The following is a 19,478-nucleotide window of genomic DNA, read 5'->3' on the forward strand; positions in this document are numbered from 1 at the left end:
TCCAGCAGCTCGCAAAAGGCTCTCCATGGAGGATGTTGGACCGGATGCCAATGCGTTGGTAGGGCCGAGAGGTGTGCTAGCACTTACCCAGGGGAATGGTGAGGATGGTGCACAGGCCTCGCCTACCAGTAGTGCTAGCAGTAAGAGGGCTCGTATGGAGTCAAGAGGTATGTCAGGTGATAGATCGGCGGCCTCCTTCGAGGAGGACCGCCAGATGCAATGAATATCCTAGCTTGGAACTGCCGGGGGGGGGGGGGGGCACCGCCGGACAGTTCGTGAGGTGTTGGCCCTCTCTAAATCCAATTCCCCGGGGCTTGTGTTTCTGTCGGAGACAAGACAGGCCTCTTCAAAGATGGAGAAATTGAGGTGGAGATTGCAGATGAAGGGTTTTGTTGGTGTGTCGAGTGACGGCCTTAGTGGAGGCCTGGCACTCTTTTGGGATGAGAAGTTGCAGGTTACGGTGCTGGATTCTTGTGCACGGTACATTGACGTGCGGATTGTAGATGTGGCAAATGATAAAAGTTGGAGAACGACGTTTGTCTATGGTGAACCCCGAGTTGAAAACCGTCATCTCATGTGGAGTTCTCTATCCCAGCTTCGTGCGGTTTCGTCGGAGCCGTGGTTAGTATGTGGAGACTTTAATGAGGCAATGTGGCAGCATGAGCATATGTCTAGAGCCCAGCGCTCTGAAAATCAAATGGGGTTATTCCGGGACTGTTTGTTGGCATGCGAATTATGGGACCTCGGTTTTTCGGGGTATCCATTTACATATGATAATGGGCAGTTTGGAGAGAGGAACGTGCGATTTCGCCTGGATCGTGCCTGTGCGGATGAGGGGTGGAGGGAGCTCTTCCCGGCCGCGCAAGTTGTTCACCTTGCTTCGTCATGTTCTGACCACTGTCCGATCTTGGTTCGACTGGTTCTTGAGGATTCGAGGAGGACTTCTGCTTCCCCTCGATATGAGATTATGTGGGAACGCCACCCGGCGCTGGCAGAGGTGGTGGCGAATGGATGGAGGAAAAGCAAACCGGCCGGCAATCTGGCGGCGGTGCGGGACGCCCTACATGAAATGATGAATGACCTTAGGGCGTGGAGTAAGAAGAATTTTGGCCACGTTGTCACAGAATTGGAGAAGTTGAGATCCGAGCTGGCTGATCTACAGCTAAGAGATGCGGATCGCTCGTTGATTCGCTAGAAGATGGCCCAACTCGATGAGCTATTATATAGGGAAGAGATGATGTGGTTACAGAGATCGCGCATTACGTGGCTGAAGGAGGGAGAACGAAACATGGCATATTTGCATAGGCGAGCTGTATGGCGGGCGCGGAGGAACTACATACAGAGACTTCGGCGGTCTGATGGCTCATGGTGCTCCTCTCCATCGGACATGGAACGCATGGCTACTTCCTACTTCAAGGAAGTGTACACCAAGGACCCGACTCTCAACCCCGATGTCGTTCTCTAGGCTATTGTCCCTAAGGTAACTGACCAGATGAACGCCATGTTATGTGCATCATTTACCGAGGAGGAAGTGTCGAATGCACTGTTTCAAATTGGCCCGCTTAAAGCTCCGGGCACGGATGGCTTCCCGACAAGGTTTTATCAACGGAATTGGGCAACTCTAAAATCTGAAATCACTGCTGCCGTGTTGGAGTTCTTTGTCTCTGGCTCCATGCCAGAGGGGGTTAATGATACGGCGATCGTCCTCATCCCGAAAGTTCCTCATCCCAAGGAGCTTAAGGATTTCAGGCCGATCAGCCTCTGCAATGTTATTTACAAGTTGGTGTATAAATGTTTGGTTAACCGTCTCCGGCCTTGTCTGTCGGAGTTGATCTCTGAAAATCAAAGTGATTTTATTCCGGGCCGGCTCATCTCGGATAATTCTATTATTGCCTTTGAGTGCATCCACCACATACAATCATTGAAAAATACCAGTCGGGCGGCCTGTGCATACAAGCTCGATCTCTCAAAGGCGTACGATCGGGTCGACTGGGATTTTCTGGAGAAGGCGCTGAGTAGATGGGGCTTCTCGGAACAGTGGATAGCTTGGATAATGTCTTGTGTTAAATCTGTCCGTTACTCGGTTAAACTGAATGGGAAACTTCTGGAGGTTTTTTCACCATCACGAGGCCTTTGTCAAGGTGACCCATTGTCTCCGTTTTTGTTTCCCTTTGTCGCTGACGCGTTATCTTCTCTCCTATCTAAATCAGTGAATGAAGGCAGTTTGAACGGGGTGACCATTTGTCGGGGTGCACCAGAGATCTCTCATCTCCTCTTTGCGGATGATACCTTGCTATTTTTTGAAGCTTCAGGCCAGCAGGCGGATGTTGTTAAAGGTTTGTTGAACACTTATTCCTCGGCGACGGGTCAACTTATAAATCCCGAGAAGTGCTCCATCCTGTTTTCTGACAACTGCGGTGGGTCAGTCGTGGATGAGATCAAGAGTACATTGGAGGTAACGCAGCAGGTGTTTGAACCAAAATACCTTGGACTCCCGGTCCCTGAAGGAAGAGTTCACAAGGGGCAATTTGAGACACTGCAAGATAGATTGAGGAAAATTCTTGTTGATTGGAGTGAACAATATGTTTCAGTTGGAAATAAAGAGATTCTTATCAAGGCTGTGGCTCAGGCGATTCCTACCTATGTAATGAGTGTGTTCAAACTGCCGGCTTCAGTGTGTGATGATCTAACCAAGATGATGCGGCAATATTGGTGGGGGTGGAAAATGGCAAAAGGAAGATGGTCTGGTTAAGTTGGGAGAGAATGATGTTACCCAAAGCAATGGGGGGCATGGGATTCCGAGACATGAGGGCATTTAATCAAGCTCTGCTTGCCAAGCAGGCTTGGCGCCTCTTAGATAGCCCAGATAGCCTTTGTGCGAAATTATTGAAGGCCAAATACTACCCTAGGGGAAACCTGCTTGACATTGTTTTCTCGTCTAACAGTTCGGCGGTCTGGAAGGGTATTGTTCATGGTCTTGATTTGGTGAAAAAGGGCATTATATGGCGCGTGTGCAACGGCGAAATGATAAAAACCTGGAGAGATGCTTGGATCCCTCGTGGTCACAATTTCAGACCGATTACTCCTAAAAGGAATTGTCGGTTCAATCGGGTAGCTGATTTTCTGAATGAACATGGAGCATGGGATGTGGAACGGCTCAGGGAGCATTTTTGGGACATGGATGTCAGGGAGATTGTGAAGATACGCACATCTCCAAGGAACGGGCAGGATTTCATCGCTTGGGCCCCGGAGAGGTCTGGACAGTTCTCTGTGCGTAGTGCTTATCATCTTGCAATGGAAGTCCAACACTCCATGAGGCTCAGCTCGTCAAGCAGTAATGCTTCGGGTCGGAGGCCGATTTGGCAGCGGATTTGGAGCTCTAAAGTGCCTCTAAAAATGAGAATTATGGCCTGGAAGGTGGTCTCTGGAGCTTTAGCTACAAATGAATGCAAGAAGTATCGTCACATATCTACGAGAGATAGCTGTCGGGTGTGTGGCTGAGAAAAGGAGACTAGCTTTCATGCTCTAGTGTCATGTGAACATGCGCAGGGGATATGGGCTCAGATGAGAACTGTGTGGCGTCTACCGAGCCAGGAGCTCCTTCATGATACTGGGAAGGAATGGCTTTTAAACGTCCTGGCAAATTGCGATGATCACATGCGGGATTGCACGATCATGTTGTTATGGAGGATTCGGTCGCTACGATCGGACCTTACACACAGAAAGGATGTTCCGTCCGTAACGGCAACGTCGGATTACCTTCAAAGTTATATGAATTCTTTGACCCTGTGTGGGCCTTTCTCCACGGATGAAATTCTCAAAGGGAAGATGCCTGCGGTCCGAGTTGCAAACGCCGAAGCATCCGCACCGCCAATACCCCTTCACTGGCCGCGGCCGCCCACGGGCTGGGCAGCGCTTTCGGTGGATGGTGCCTTCATGCAAGAGGACGGGTCGGCGGCAGCAGGTATGATACTTCGGAATCATGAGGGTGGTGTGATCTTCGCGGCATATAGATGCATCTTCAACTGTAACGACGCGCTGGAAGCGGAACTACATGCAATAATGCAGGGTATGGCCTTGGCCCTGCAGCATTCATCCTTGCCAATTGTGGTTCAGTCAGACTCATCTACGGCACTAGCTGCAATGACCCCGGGGACGGTTTGTCCAGGTCTGTTTATGGGCACTTGGTACTAGAGATCAAGCGTCATCTTCAGGATCGAGAGTTTGTTCCATCAAAAATAAAGCGTGATCAAAATAGGGTAGCACATCGGTTGGCATTGTATAGTCGTACGGAGTCCACTACTGCCGTATGGCTGGGAAGGAGCCCACCTTGTATTGAGGAGTTGGTGCCTCTCGATTGTAACCCTCTGATTATGGAATAAAACTCTCTTTCTGTCGCAAAAAAAACCTGCTGATTGTGGAGAAACTAAACATCGTTGATGATTCTCGCTACGTACCTTACCCAGGAAGCGTACCAATCATCGTCACATGAAGCCACACAAGGTGAACTCCAGGTCAGTTCTAGATGACCCTATGACTGATGAACCTGTGATCGACTCTGGAGTTGCAGCACGACATCACCACCATCTCCTGGTTCCAGCATTCGCATCAGCACTATGCTGTTCTGATCATCAGGACTATGTGCTTGAGCTTGCAGCACATCCTTGTTCCAGTGTCTCCTTCCCAGCCCGGCCCCTTTCACAACATCAGGCGTAAACTGACCTAGGTAGGCAATATCTCAAAACTAGGCGTAATCAGATTGTAGATATTCAAGAGCTTGTGATCAACGACGAACAAAAGTAGGTTCCTAGTATCGGGCATCACTCCGTACATTGCTCATACCTCTCCCATGAAGGCCCATACCGTCATTAAGGCTCACTCGGTACATTATACCTGAAGAAGCCAGTAGCATTGAGCCTTTTCTGAAGAGAGAAGTGCATATTTCAACCCCCAACTTTTGCCCTAGTCTAATATACAACCCTCAACTTCAAAAGCGTCTAATCTACAACCCCCAACTCTCAAAACCATCTAAGATTCAACCCTGAGACCGGTTTTGACCCTGTTGACCGGTTTTGAACCTGTTGACCGCCCAGTCAGCGTGCCACATCAGCGACACTGTTCACAAATTCATTTTCTGAAACTTTCCCCCCCAAAAAACTGAGAAATTCAATTTCTAGGGGAAAAATCCTGCATGAATAGTAAATTCAAAAAAAAATAAAAAGTACCATTTTTAGAAGGAAAAATAATTTTTCGTCTCGTGAACAGTAACTCAGGAAAAGTTTGAAAAAAATATAAAAAGTATCAGCACAAATTTTCGAAAATTCCCAGTTTTCACACATGTGAACAGTACTAGTGGACAAAAAAATTTCAAATGTACTGTTCATGCGGGGGATAACGAAATCCCGAAATTACTGTTCACGTGGCGAAAACGGAATTCTTCAAACTTTTTTCAAAATGATTTTTTTCACCGCATATGCAGTGAATTCGGGAATATTTCATTTTTCGCCACGTGAACAGTACTGTTCGCGTGAGAATTTTCCAGAAAATTAAATTTTCTGATTTTTTGGCAGAAAATGAATTCATGAACAGTGTTATGAACAGTGTCGCTCATGTGACACGCTGACTGGCTGGTCAATGGGTTCAAAACCGGTCAACAAGGTCAAAACCGGTCTCAGGGTTGAATCTTAGACGGTTTTGAATCATGACCAAAGTTGTTCAACGAAACCTTTAATCTATGTCCATTAAGTCTAACCTGAACCGCGGGCAAACGCAAGCGGTTTATCTTCCTCTGCATATACTCTCTCCGTCCGGAAATACTTGTCAGAGGAATGGATGTATCTAGACATATCTTAGTTCTAGATACATTCATTTTTATCCATTTCTTCGACAAGTATTTTCGGACGGAGAGAGTACTATCCATCGTGGGTCAATATTTCCATTGCGTCCACCAGTCATCGAGCTGTCAAGCATCCATCTTCGTCATGCATGTACATTGTTTGTTTGCTCTTTCCGGATTCCACCGCCGCCTCTATGCCTGATGAAGAAAAATAAGAAGTAGAAGGCTTTGAACAATCATGATTGCAACTATGCATTGGAAGATAGCAGAAGGAAGGGCTTCACTATACAGCAGAAACAGGACACCTTTTGCCCGCAGGTTGAAAACTATGCTATGTAGATACGTAGTCCGTTTGGTAAACTTATTATGTTATCAAAACAGACCATCCACATAAGATTGAATATTTCAATCTGATAACACAATAAAAGGCAGGATATTCAGATTTTGTGATGATGGCGGCAGGGTTTCTTTTTCTTGGTCGGCAGCAGCAGCTCTGCAATGGTTTCAGTTCAGTTGAGAGCGTCTCGACAAACACAAAATCCAACCCTGCATACATAGCAATGTGTATACAAAGCTGTAGAATCTGAAGTGCAGCACTCACAGCGCTCAAAAACCGACGGTAAATGCAAGGCAGAACAAACAAACCACTCTGGATCCACACGGCGTTAGGTCGACAAGCTCTTACACCTCCCGTGCCAGGTACTCCTGGCAGATCATTTCAGTCTTTCATCGTAATTGATGCAGATGGGGAAAAAATACTTCAAATGCTAATCCCTGTCAAGGTTAATTTCTTTTAGAGAGGAGACAAAAATCTGTGGTTGGTTTTTATTATACACGTCCACACAAAAAACTTGTTAATTGAGTTGATTTAATACTCTAGTCTCTACTTAAATGCAATATTAATCCTCCCCAGAGGTATTTGCTTATCGATGTACATTTTCTCATTAGAGTTTGAAACATCAATCTTGACTTTTCTCATACAGCAGTAAATCATGCGTAAGGGCCTTTTTGGTCGCATGATTCAACAAACACTGGAACATGAAAAAGCAGAAATACAATATACTATAATGCTCCAAAACATACTATAATCGTTGACATCTCAAATCCTACAGCAAGCGGAAACACAATATACTATAATTGTTGTTCTTTGGTTGCACCACGTAAAAAACACAAAAAATACTATGGAGATTGAGTGGATGTCACTCCAAAGAATTTATCGAGGTTATACCTCTTGCTAAATATCCGGTCGAACTAATATTGTAGGAAAGCACAAAAATTCAGATAATAAAACCTAATGCAATCCTGTAGAACACTGGTCACATCATACAACAACTACAAGCCAATTCTGCCCACAAAAGGCACATAAATTTGTAGCTTATTGGTGAAACAAAACAAACAGCTGCAACCGCAGCTGCAGGGTCATGAAAAATACATTATACAATGCGGACTGCAGATAAAGCAGCCTCTTCTGCCAAATTGTGCATCTAGTGCGAAGCATCATAAATACAGTCAGATACGCTTCATCTTGTGCACAATATTCTGCTGCATGGCATCGACAGAACTGAAGAAAGCAACCCGCCAGATCTTGCAGAAAAATAATGCTCCAAACCATACCCAGAAACCAAAGACAATTCCAGCAATCACCGAGTAGTACAGCCACAGTGTTTCGAGTTCATGGTGATGTTCCTCTGCTCCATCCATTGGTGTTGTACTACTCGAATTATTTGTGCATGGTCTTAAGGGGGGACCACAGAGTCCAAGATTATTGCCATAGATTGATGGGTCATCGAGTGTTTGAAGCTGACTGCCTGTAGGTATCTCTCCAGACAGAAGGTTATTGGAGAGATTGAGGTTGCTGAGGGACATCAGGTTTGAAACACTAGGCGGAATATGACCTGATAGTTTGTTCCAGGAGAGGTCAAGGGACTCTAATAGCTTTAGATTGCCAATATCCTTGGGGATACTACCAGACAGATTATTTCTTGAAATATTTAGTAACCGCATGCCTCTGAGACTTGTGAGCTCTGAAGGGATCTCACCAGATAGAGAATTACCAGAGAGATCAATACCAGTCACAAATGCATGCCTTCCCTTGAAGGTGCACTCCCGTCCCTTCCAAATTATGTCCATGCTTCCATTGTAAACATAAAAATATCTGTGGGAAGTAAGTGCTATGTCAATTTTTACAACTGGTTGTGTCACAAATGTCTGTCTCATCAGGGAGATGTTGACCAAACTTTCTAGTATGGAACCTACAAAATTGTTTTCAGCAAGATCTAGCAGTTGGAGATGGGGGAGTTGTGATAACTGCTGCCAAGGAATACTCCCGTAGAACTTGTTTGAGCGGAGGCTGAGAATCCTCAACGAAGGATTGCTTTCCCCTATCCACGGAGGAATTACACCAGAAATCTTATTGTCCCGGAGATCCAAAACAACAAGGCTTTTGAACTTCTTCAACACCATTGGAAAGCAACCTGTGAATTTATTACTTGACAAGTGCAGTGACCTTAGTGAAGAGTTGAAGAAAGTTGAGGTTGGAACTTCCCCAGCTAAAGCATTGCCCGACAAATCCAAGAACTGTAAATCTTTCAAGTTCCAGATGCAACCAGGAAGATCTCCAAACAACTCATTGTTTGATAGATCCAAGAGCACCAGGAGTGTTAATTGACAAAAGGGAGACCATGATTCTCCTGAGAAGCTGCTATTGTCTGTACTGTTAGCCACCTTGACAATTGGCAACTGCCTGTTGTCATGATTAGGAATGATACCCGTAAACTTGTTGCCCGACATGTCGAGAGCAATGAGATTTACCAGCAAGGAGATGGTTTCAGGAAGCTCACCCTCGAGATGGTTGGAGTTGACCTCAAGGAATATCAAAGATATTGCATTACCAATATTTGTTGGCACAATTCCAGTAAGGTGATTTTTGGACAAGGACAATGCTTGCAAGTTCCGCATGCTCCCTATCTCCGCCGGGATGCTTCCAGTTAACAAGTTGCTGGATACATCAAAACTCTTGAGCTCCTTGCACTTGCTGATATGCGATGGGATGCTTCCAGTTAACATGTTTCCGGATACATCAAATATCTGGAGCTGCTTGCACTTGCTGATATGCGATGGGATGCTTCCAATTAACAAGTTTCTGGATACCATAAATAACTCGAGCTTGGTACAGTTTGTAAACATCTCTCTCGGGATGGTACCATTTATATTATTTTCAACCAAGTAAAATGTCAACAATGTTTGTATCCTGGCAAAACATGGTGGCACACTTCCATATAACTGATTCTGTCCCAGGGTCATGTACTTAAGACTAGTGAGGTTCCCTAGCTCTGGTGGGAGAGTAGAAACCAGACTAGCGTTTCTGAAGTTGAGCTCCTGTAGGAACTGAAGTTTCCCGAGTGAGGCTCGGATCGACCCACCAAGTGGGTTGTTGCCCACTATAAGATCTCGCAACCCAGATATCATCCCCAGCTCCTCTGGAATTCCTCCCGTGAGATTATTTGCAGAGAGCTGCAGTGCCTTGAGATTTTGGAGCCTTGAGAATGAGCGAGGTATTAAGCCAACAAGATTGTTGCTGCTCAAGTCCAGAAAGGTGAGCGTGAGCAACTTGGATATGTTTGCCGGGATGGCTCCAGCAAGGCTGTTGTTGTTGAGTTTGATCTTGGTGAGATTCAAGAATGCTGCCGAATACAAGTAATCGAGCGTACCTTTGAGTTCAGTGTTGGGAAGGCTGAGCTCTGTAACATGCCCGGCAGTGTCACATGAGATGCCAAACCAAGAGCAGGTGGAATTCATAGTCGACCATGAGGACAGCGAGTTGGCGCCAACCAAACTGGACTTCCATCGGAGAAGTGCTTCTGCTTCCAGGTTGGTGGCCTTGGCTGCGCATACTAGCAAGAGAAGTGAGATATGGAAGAGTTCCTTCAGGGGCGCCATTGAAGTGTTGGGTAAGAAAAGTGGCAAGCTGGAGAGCATTTCCTTGGTTTACAAGTAGCTAGAGTTCACATAGATAAAAGAGATTGGTGTAGAAAACGCGAATAATATCTTGGTATCTTAATTCTCAACCTCAGAGGAAAGTGAATACTAGTCAGTAGTGTACTCATGACTGATGACCATGTGTGTGGCTGTTGCTGTCCGTTAACACAAGTGCAAGTGTACACCACCCAAACCAGCCGCACGTCTCTTTAGGAATCAGATAGACAGTCCATGCCTAGAGTTGAAAAGTCTGGACCACATTAATGTTCGCCCATGTGGTAAGATATTTTATTTTTGGAAATGCGGTCCTTAGAGCCCAATTCATTAAAAAAGGTCAAAGAGAGGTGTCCAGTTAATTAACGGAAAACCGGGCGAAAACCGTCAACATGCCCGCAAAAACAAGGCACACAGGGCGACCTGGCAACCTACACAAGAACGCACACACGCCGTCGAAGAGAAAACCACGAACAAGCGTCGAGGCTGGCATGTGGTAAGATATTGTCTGGTTATGCAAATACTTCCTCCATCCGAAATTAGTTGTTGCTTAAACGGATGTATCTAAACTAAAATACGTCTAGATAGATTCGTTTGAGCGACAACTAATTTCAAATGGAGGTAGTAGTTAATTACTCCATCTAGGTCTCCTTTGTATTTTGAGTCAATATTTAATTATAAATTTAACTATGTAACAAATATAGTTTCATTGTAAACTACCTTTAAATACAAATCCAATAAAATACTTTTTGTAACCTTTATAAACTTATCACTAGCACAGGAAACATACGGTACCTACAGGTTACAAGGGGCGAGAGGTGGGGTGCAAATAGACATACATGTGACATACTGAACTACGGTATGGGTGGCATATGCATGCTAGCGATAGAATCATGATTCGTGAGTTGTATCATGGTTTTCTGATTGTCTTTTTTGTTCTATGGCACATTTTGTAATGAGCAACGAGTAAGCTAATAGTTGAGATATGTAACACTCACACACTGCTTCTATTCATCCATCGGGGTATATTTATACAGTTTACAGGAGAGGAAGCAGAGGAACGTGGGAGAGTACAACGGCCTTAGCCGGCTATCGCTACCATGCAGGAGAGGATAAACATGAAGTACGTGGGCTGTTGGAGACGCGCACGACGCGGGCTGCATGGCTAGCCACCTGACGAGAGGGACGTGGGCACGTTCCAACACCCTCCCGCAGTCGAAACGTGGGGTTCGTCGACGTTGAGACTGGACCGAAAGTCGAGGAAGACGCCCGTTGGCAGCCCCTTGGTGAAGATGTCGGCGAACTGCGAGCTCGTCGGTACGTGGAGAACACGGATCTCACCCAGTGCCACACGCTCGCGCACGAAGTGAAGGTCGATCTCGATGTGCTTCGTGCGTTGGTGTTGCACCGGGTTGCTCGACATGTACACAGCACTTATGTTGTCGCAGTAGACGACCGTGGCACGGGATGGCGGTTGGTGGAGCTCGCCAAGTAGTTGGCGTAGCCACACCGACTCGGCGACGGCGTTGGCGACCGCCCGGTACTCGGCCTCGGCGCTCGAACGAGAAACGGTGCTCTGCCGTTTAGATGACCACGTGAGGAGGTTGGAGCCGAGGAAGACACAATCGCCCGAGGTGGACTTGCACGTGTCGGGGCAGCCGGCCCAGTCGGCGTCGGAGTAAGCCACGAGCTCGGTGTCGGCGTCGCGATGGATCTGAAGGCCAAGGTGAGTCGTGCCACGCAGATACCGAAGGATGCGCTTCATGAGCTGGAAGTGGCAGTCGCGGGGGGCATGCATGAACATACAACACTGTTGAACGGCATAAGAGAGATCGGGCCGCGTCAACGTGATGTACTGCAGCGCCCCGGCCAGGCTGCGGTAGAGCGACAGGTCGTGGAAGAGCGGGCCAGTGTCGGTGGAGAGCTTGGCCAGCGTGTCGACCGGAGTGGAGATGGGCTTGCAGTTGAGCATGCCGGCACGGTCGAGGATCTCCAGGGCGTACTGTTCCTGGGAAAGGAACAAGCCACGCGCAGTGGTGGTGACGTTGATGCTGAGGAAGTGGTGGAGCGCGCCGAGGTCGGTCATGGAGAACTCGCGGTGAAGAGCCTGGATGACGGAGTCGAGCACCGCGCCCGAGCTGGCGGTGAGGATGATGTCGTCGACGTAGAGGAGCAGGTAGGCGAGGTGAGCACCACGTCGAAGGACGAAGAGCGATGAGTCCGCCCGCGACGCGACGAAGCCAAGGCTCCGCAGGTACGTCGTGAACCTGGTGAACCACGCCCGAGGCGCCTGCTTGAGACCGTAGAAAGAACGGTTTAGCCGGCACACATGCGAGGGCGAGGTGGCGTCGACGAAGCCGGAAGGCTTGTGGCTGTAGACCGTCTACGCAAGATGGCCGTGGAGGAAGGCGTTCTTGATGTCCAGCTGATGTATGGGCCACGACTTGCCGGCGGCGAGGCTCAGGACAGTCCGGACGGTGGCTGGTTTGACCACCGGACTGAAGGTCTCGCCGTAGTCGACGCCGGCCTGTTGCGTGAAGCCGCGAAGCACCCACCGCGCCTTGTACCGGGCGAGAGTGCCGTCCGGATGAAACTCGTGCCGGAAAATCCACTTGGGCGATCAAGGCATGACATTGTTTGCTCTGTCGTTTTTGTCTGTGGTGCAGAACAGTTTCAAGCGGCATTAGCGGTGCGAGTTACTACACCGGCACTTTCAAGTTTCAACACGGTGAACCGCTCACCTGACGGCAGCTACGTCGCTGTCTCCAGCCGCGGCAACTTCTTCTTGACATGGGAGCCTGGGCAGGTTCGATGATATTATGCTACTACTTAGCAGTATCGATTCGGGTGAAATATCTGGCCGGGGTTTTGTTCTGAAGTGTCTATGTACACCTGCAATTGCAGCTATATTGGCAACCGCACAACAGGGCTGTGGCACGGCGGATATAGAACATGGGATGGAGAGCAGATGGTGGTCTCTGGCTCCTCGTGCGCGGCGGTGGGCTCTTCCTCAGTAAAGGAACAGGGGTGAGTGCTAGTTCTTATTCGATTCGATCAGTTTAGTTAGCAAAATGGGCAAACACAGCATAATGCAGTTCCTTTAAGCGCTCATTAACATATTCTAACTAGGATCCATTTCCAGATAGTTGAGGACTTCGAGGAAGCGTTGGTGCAAAGCCGGGGGTTTGGGATTCTGGACGTGGGCTACCGCTCAAAGGTAACACTAACTGAAACGAACTGTACTATGTTTACATGATACTACTAAGTAACCTTGAACAACAACTAGCTGATCTGTGGTTCTGTTTTAAAGGATGAGGCATGGGCTGCCGGTGGTAGCGGTGTCCTGCTGAAAACAACCAAGGGCGGCAAGACCTGGGTGCACGACAGGGCCGCAGATAACATCCCCGGCAACCTATACTCCGTAAAGTAAGCACTCGGATCGCCTGAATTCCGCAGGAGATATCATTATCTTACTTGTTCAGGGTCTGAGTCTGTTTCACGTCTGAAACTCTGCCAACATTTTACAATGGTTGTGATGGATGTTGCAGGTTCATTGGAGACAACCAAGGTTTTGTGCTCGGAAATGACGGTGTCTTGCTCCGATATGTTGGCTGAAGCGGCGGAAAAAACCACGGCTATCTGAAACCCTTTTTGTATGTAAGAATGATCCATATATAGACACACACGTGAAAGGCTGCTGATTGTCCCGACGTTCTGTCTTCCGCAAGAGAGTGTAAATCTTATCTGTCTATTACTGTTGTTTGACCGATGATTGTTTCCAGCATTCAAAGGCATACAGTACAGTACGACGTGAGCACATACATTTATGTATGTATCTGATCCTGATATGCGATGGATTTTGTGAGGTGCAAAAGAACTGCATACATCAAGGCTGCCAGTACGTACTTCCCTGCTGCAAAACATGAAAACAGGTTGTGGTCAGGATATATATATCTCCTGTCAACATGTGGCAATATCCAGGTGCTTTCTCCAGGTTGCAGTCGTCGCTTGCAGAGCTACTAAGGCCTGAGTTCTCAGAGAGGACATGACATGGATTGCAGTACTGAAATGTGCTCGTACAGCAATGGCGGCGGGGTCTCCATGTGGTCGAGCTCCAAGTGGACCACAAACCACGAGTCCTTCACCCGTTCGTTGAATACTCTGCTCTGCAGACGCACAGACCATTTGTTGAACTGAGCTTATTATGTCTGAAATATTCAGTACCGAGGCAGCACGAGTTCTCTTGATTGTTTTTCTTTTTCATCCTGCTACAGGTGAAAATGTAGGAAGTTCTAATTTTGCTACAGTTTTGCGACGGTAGCATCGAAAAACTGTTGGCATTTCTATTTTCTTCGTACAATAGCGGCTCTGCAATGGCTTCAGTTCATTTCAGTTCAGAGTGACAGCAATATGTATGGAAGGTTACAGAGGATCTGCACCGCAGCAGTTCCTAAGATCAACCATGGTTCACAAGACTATGGAGCTTTCTTGCCTGTTCTACTCTGAAACAACGGACTCTGACTTCACGCGCTGTTATGCCGACAACCCTTACACCTCCCCTGCCAATTTGATCGGCTGCTTCCATACACGGGCGGTTCCTGACCATTGCTAACAAGTGGTTCCTGACCATCTTCCATACACTGGCAGATCTCAGGAGCCATGAACAACAAAACTCGCAAGTTGGAGCTGGCGAAGGCCTCCACCTCCACGTACTCTGCCCTGCCATCTATATAAAACTAACGAAACAAAAAAAAAGTGAACAAAACATACATGCTCACAATTTGGTATGGTTGTGTATAATTTTTTTAGTGAATTCTGTTTTCTTTCTCTAATTTGTCACATGATAAGTTCAACTTTTCCCCCCAACAAGTTTCTAACAACTTGTCATGATTTTTCCTTACTGTATAGAACATTTTCCATCAAATTTTAGTTGTGCATGTTTACTCATACAATATCATGGACATTTATCATCCATATGTTTGTGTCTGTATTGTTACATGGCAAATTTATTTTATATAGCATGGAAAATTTATTGAGCATACCATGGAAAATTGTTTTAATGCAGTATGGAAATTTACATTTACCTATAGGTGGATTAATTTTCATCATGTCACGGAAGTTTATCTCAGTTTTTATACTTATCCATTTATACGAAATCTTGAACACGGTCAATTTTTCTGTTATATATAGGTAGATTTTAATCATGATCATGGCAACCTTACTTTTCTGTCATTTTTATCCCAATATCGATGTTTATGTATTTCCCCCCTTTTCACGATTGTTTTTGAGATGGAAATTTTATGGGTATGGAAACATTTATGTTTCTCTCTCCTGTTAAATTTATGGTTTTTCTGTCTTTTCTGCACAAAATATTTGATTTTTGCTGACGCTTTGTTTTTCAAAAAAGCAACTGATTGGGCATAGCCCTTTTTCTGGGCTAGCTTGCATTGCTCTAGAATCCGCGCGTAGCGAACGTCAGAGGGAAATTAATTTATTCGCTCGGTTGACCCTTCTCGAGGAACGGTTCGTTCACGCAAGTGACCTGTCTGAACACCTGAAAACTTGTGATATCAATTTCGATGTCCAACAAAAACCCGCCTTCAGTATCCTCGAAACTTCTTGCTTCTTCATTTTAATTGCACCTAAGAATGTTTTTCACGCATAAGTGTGGGACGAACCATGTTTGCTATTACTTTAGAACACAAATCATTTGGATTGGGGTGGGGGCCAGCCCCCCCCCCCCCCCCCCCAAGCCCTTCATGGTCTTTCTCTTTACTTGAGAGAGGGCATTGACATATAGAATGTGCTAGATTGAACAACCATCAAAATTATTGTAGTTCCTTGATATTTACTCTACTATATTTACTCGTGCCGTTCCTCCCGGCACCGAGGACAAACACAAGAAGAACAAGCATTGTGTGGTAAATCTTCACAAGTTCAGTGATTGGAGAAAATTGCAGAGAACTCTGACAAGTTCGGCGGCGAGGCGGTTGACTAGGAGGGCGTGCGCGTGGACCTCTCTGCTTCGACCTCGGGCTTGCAACTAATCTTGCTAATTTAAATCTAGAACCAGCACATTAATTAGTACATGTTCCAATCAAACAGAGTTACAGATCAACCAAAACAGAGGCACAACTTGTTGTTTCTTGTACTATGCAATTAATCTGCATCTAATTTCCTGCTGCATCCACTGCATGCTCAACTTGAAGCTAGGTAGGAAACTCATGCTCAAGTTGAACATGTATTGATACTCATGTGAAGATCAACGAGGGGGTGGTCTGGCGTGCCTCCTTTGTTTATGGGGAGCCCAGGAGAGAAGATAGACCTCAGTTTTGGGAGCTTCTCAGACGTCTTCAACCAATGTGGCTATGTTGTGGGGACTTCAATGAGGTCTTGGCTTAGGATGAACATTGTGGTCCTCAAGACCGGTCAGAGGCTCAGATAACTGCTTTTAGGGATTGCCTGATGGACTGTAGCTTGACTGATGTGGGCTACTCCGGTCCGAAGTTTACGTGGTGCAACAAACAAGACCCGGATTGTCATGTTAAATGTCGCTTGGATAGGGCTGCGGCCAATGGAGCTTTTACTGGTATGTTCGATGGGTGCGGGGTGGAGAATCTCATTGCCACTTCTTTGGATCACTACCCCATGCTGGTTCTGTTGGGAGGCAGGACCCAACAGGCACGACGATCTCCGGTCCAGCAAGGGTTCCGTTATGAGGAGATGTGGCTACTGGCTGATGATTACAGAGAAACTCTTGAGCGGGTGTGGGTTGAGGACTTGAGGGGAGGGATGGCTGTCCTTCACTTCAGTCAACATGGTCTAACCTGAAGCATGTTGATGGCTCTTTGCGATCCTGGAGCAAGGAGGCCTTCGGCTGTATTCGGAAGCAGATTGGGCGCTTGGAGCGCTGTATTGCTACCATCAGGGCTTCGCCTCCCTCTCCATCCTTGATGGCGGAGGAACGCTCAATTGAGGGTCCGCTGATAACATCCCCGGGAACCTCTACTCCGTAAAGTAAGCACTTGGCTCAACTGAATTCTGCAGTTTTAGTCTATTTATCGTCTGTCTGAAACTATGCCAGCCAAATAACACAATGGATGTTGAAGGTTCATTGGCGACAACCAAGGGTTCGTGCTCGGGAACGACGGCGTCTTGCTCTGATACGTAGGCTGACGCGGCGGGAGTCGCCGCGGCAATCTAAACCCTTTTTGTACGTAATGATCCATATATACACGATATGTGTGAAAGGCGGCTGAGTATACATCTTCTGCAAAAGAGTGTACATCTTCTCTGTCGGTGGCTTGACTGATGATTGTTTCCAACATTCAAAGACACTAGTACATGAGCACGTACATTTATGTATGTATCTGATGCTGATATGCCATGAATTTTGTAAAGTGCAAACGACGTGTAGACATTGTGAATTCATTAGATTCTGACAAGTCTAGACAGCAGCAGTCGTCGCTCGCAATGAGCAGCTTGCAGAGCTACTACGGCCTGAGTTCTCAAAGAGGAGACGACATGGATTGCAGTACTGAGATGTCCTTGTACAGCAAGGGAAGCTCCCAAGGTATTGGCAGCGAAATGCTCCCAGTTTCTTCTTCTCCCAAAGTTTTTTGCCAAGGCCTATTTCCAGTATGCGTTTGAATATGGACACGAGCAGCCTGGATACCAGCGCGAAGAACACTGGCTCGTTTCTGAACGGGTTGAAATCCGTAGTGCCGAAATCGCCAAGGCCGCCGAGCTTTGCCGATGCAGAGAATGGCGGGGTCTCCATGTGGTCGAGCTCCAAATGGACCTTCATCCACGAGTCCTTCACCCGTCCATTGCTCGCAGGATGAAAGCTGCTCTCGATTGAGCCTATGTACCGGCCAATAGGACCGCTCTGCTGCTGCAAACTCCATCTGTCATGCCATTCATGTGAGCTGAGTTGAGGGAAATGAGAGAGGAGGCTTGGTTGGACATGATCTTCTGCCACCTCAATCCTTGTTCCTCATAGTGACGGTCACATGACGGGATCACGGAGTCGTCAGACGACATTGCAGTTGCACCCCCCCCCCTCTTCTCTGTTTTTTCTGATGTGGCATCTGCTGCTAATTCACCATTCATCATGTATAATTGTATATCACAATATATGCGTGTTAGAATATACGTGTTGTAATCTCAACCTCCTTCCTTCTCTTGTATTCTACTCAAACTCCTCTTGTATAACCTTGTACGCCAAGCCAAGGGCTGCGGCCACATATCAATATAAACACCACGCGGCTCCCTCAATGGAGTAGGAACGCTTGATATCTTTCATGGTAATCAGAGCCACCTCTTTTTATACATCTAGCCACAAACCAAAACCCTAGAAACCACATATCATCGTCTCCATGGCTTCCTCCGCCGGCGTCTCCCTCAACCTCGGATCGCCGCCGTCTAAGAAGCTCGCAAGAGGTAATTTTATCCTCTGGAAGACGCAGGTCCTCCCAGCCCTGCGAGGCGCGCAGGTGACGGGGCTCCTGGACAACACCGACGCCGCTCCGCCCAGGATGGTGGAGATCACGAAGGCAGACAAGACCACGGCCCTAGAGCCGAACCACCTATACGGACCCTGGATCGCCAAAGACCAGCAGGTTCTATCATACCTTCTCAATTCCATGTCTCCAGAAATTCTTGCACAAGTCGTTGGGAAAGATTCCACCTTTGAGCTCTGGACAACGGTGAAAAATCTCTTCGCCTCACAATCTCAGTCTCGGATTACTAATCTAAGAACTGCCATCACCAATACCAAGAAGGGCACCATGTCAAGCTCGGCGTATATGGCGAAGATGAAAAGTCTTGGGGGTGAACTACCTGCTGTCGGTTGTCCCGTATCTGATCCGGAGATGGTGGACTATATCTTGGCCGGACTGGACCGTGACTACGACTCCGTGGTGGCGGCGATCGGCGCTGTGAAAAACACCATCACAGCCGACGATCTATTTGCTCAGATCTCTGCCCTTGATCAAAGGATGGAGATGCTAGGCGACTCATCTTCAGGCGGGTTCCACTCATCCGCCAATGCGGTCTACAGAGGCCGTGGCCAGTCCCGCGGCAGATCTCGCGGGCGCGGAGGAAGGGCGTGTGGCCGTGGTGATAGTGGTGACCGCGGTGATCGTCAGTCCTCTTGCTCCAATGGAGGCGGCGGATTCAGAGGCCGCCCTCGACAGCAACAGCAACAGCAGGTTCATGAGCAACAACATGACTATCCAGAGTGTCAGATATGCTACAGACACCATCCAGGAGGTGCACGAGTTTGCTGGTGGCGTTATGAAGAAAACGAACAAGAAGAAAAGGAGGCGCATGCAGTCTCCTATGGCGTGGACACCAACTGGTATGCCGATAGTGCAACAACAAACCACATCACAGGTGAACTTGACAAGTTGACGATGCGGGAGAAGTACAATGGAGGCGACCAAATTCGCACGGCAAGCGGTTCTGGTATGGATATCACACACATTGGCAGTTCATTTGTTGAAAACCCTGTGAAAAATTTACACTTGACCAATGTCTTGCATGTCCCTCAAACATCTAAAAATCTTGTTTCCGTTCATCGATTCACTCTTGATAACAATGTTCTTATTGAATTTTCTCCTTATTTTTTCTTGGTTAAGGACTTGAGAACAAGGAGAGTCATTCTTAG

At 47.2% G+C, this 19,478-nt stretch overlaps 2 protein-coding genes and 1 pseudogene across 2 annotated transcripts; 2 read left to right on the forward strand and 1 right to left on the reverse strand.

Moving 5' to 3' along the window:
* Positions 1-352: 352 nt before the first annotated feature.
* On the forward strand, positions 353-1,195 carry LOC147962673 (uncharacterized). Its single transcript, XM_087534265.1, has one exon. It carries the CDS (start codon positions 353-355, stop codon positions 1,193-1,195), a length of 843 nt encoding a protein of 280 aa, XP_087390391.1.
* Positions 1,196-7,217: 6,022 nt separating this feature from the next.
* Positions 7,218-9,775, reverse strand: LOC147962674 (receptor-like protein EIX2; annotated as a pseudogene).
* Positions 9,776-18,453: 8,678 nt separating this feature from the next.
* LOC147962675 (uncharacterized) lies at positions 18,454-19,478 on the forward strand. The gene is made up of 2 exons (XM_087533123.1): positions 18,454-19,276; positions 19,450-19,478. Exons 1-2 carry the CDS (start codon positions 18,454-18,456, stop codon positions 19,476-19,478), a joined length of 852 nt encoding a protein of 283 aa, XP_087389249.1.

This window comes from Triticum urartu, chromosome 7A (assembly GCF_056163025.1).
Source record: "Triticum urartu cultivar PI428250 chromosome 7A, HENAU_Tu73, whole genome shotgun sequence".
Taxonomy (NCBI): Eukaryota; Viridiplantae; Streptophyta; class Magnoliopsida; order Poales; family Poaceae; genus Triticum; species Triticum urartu.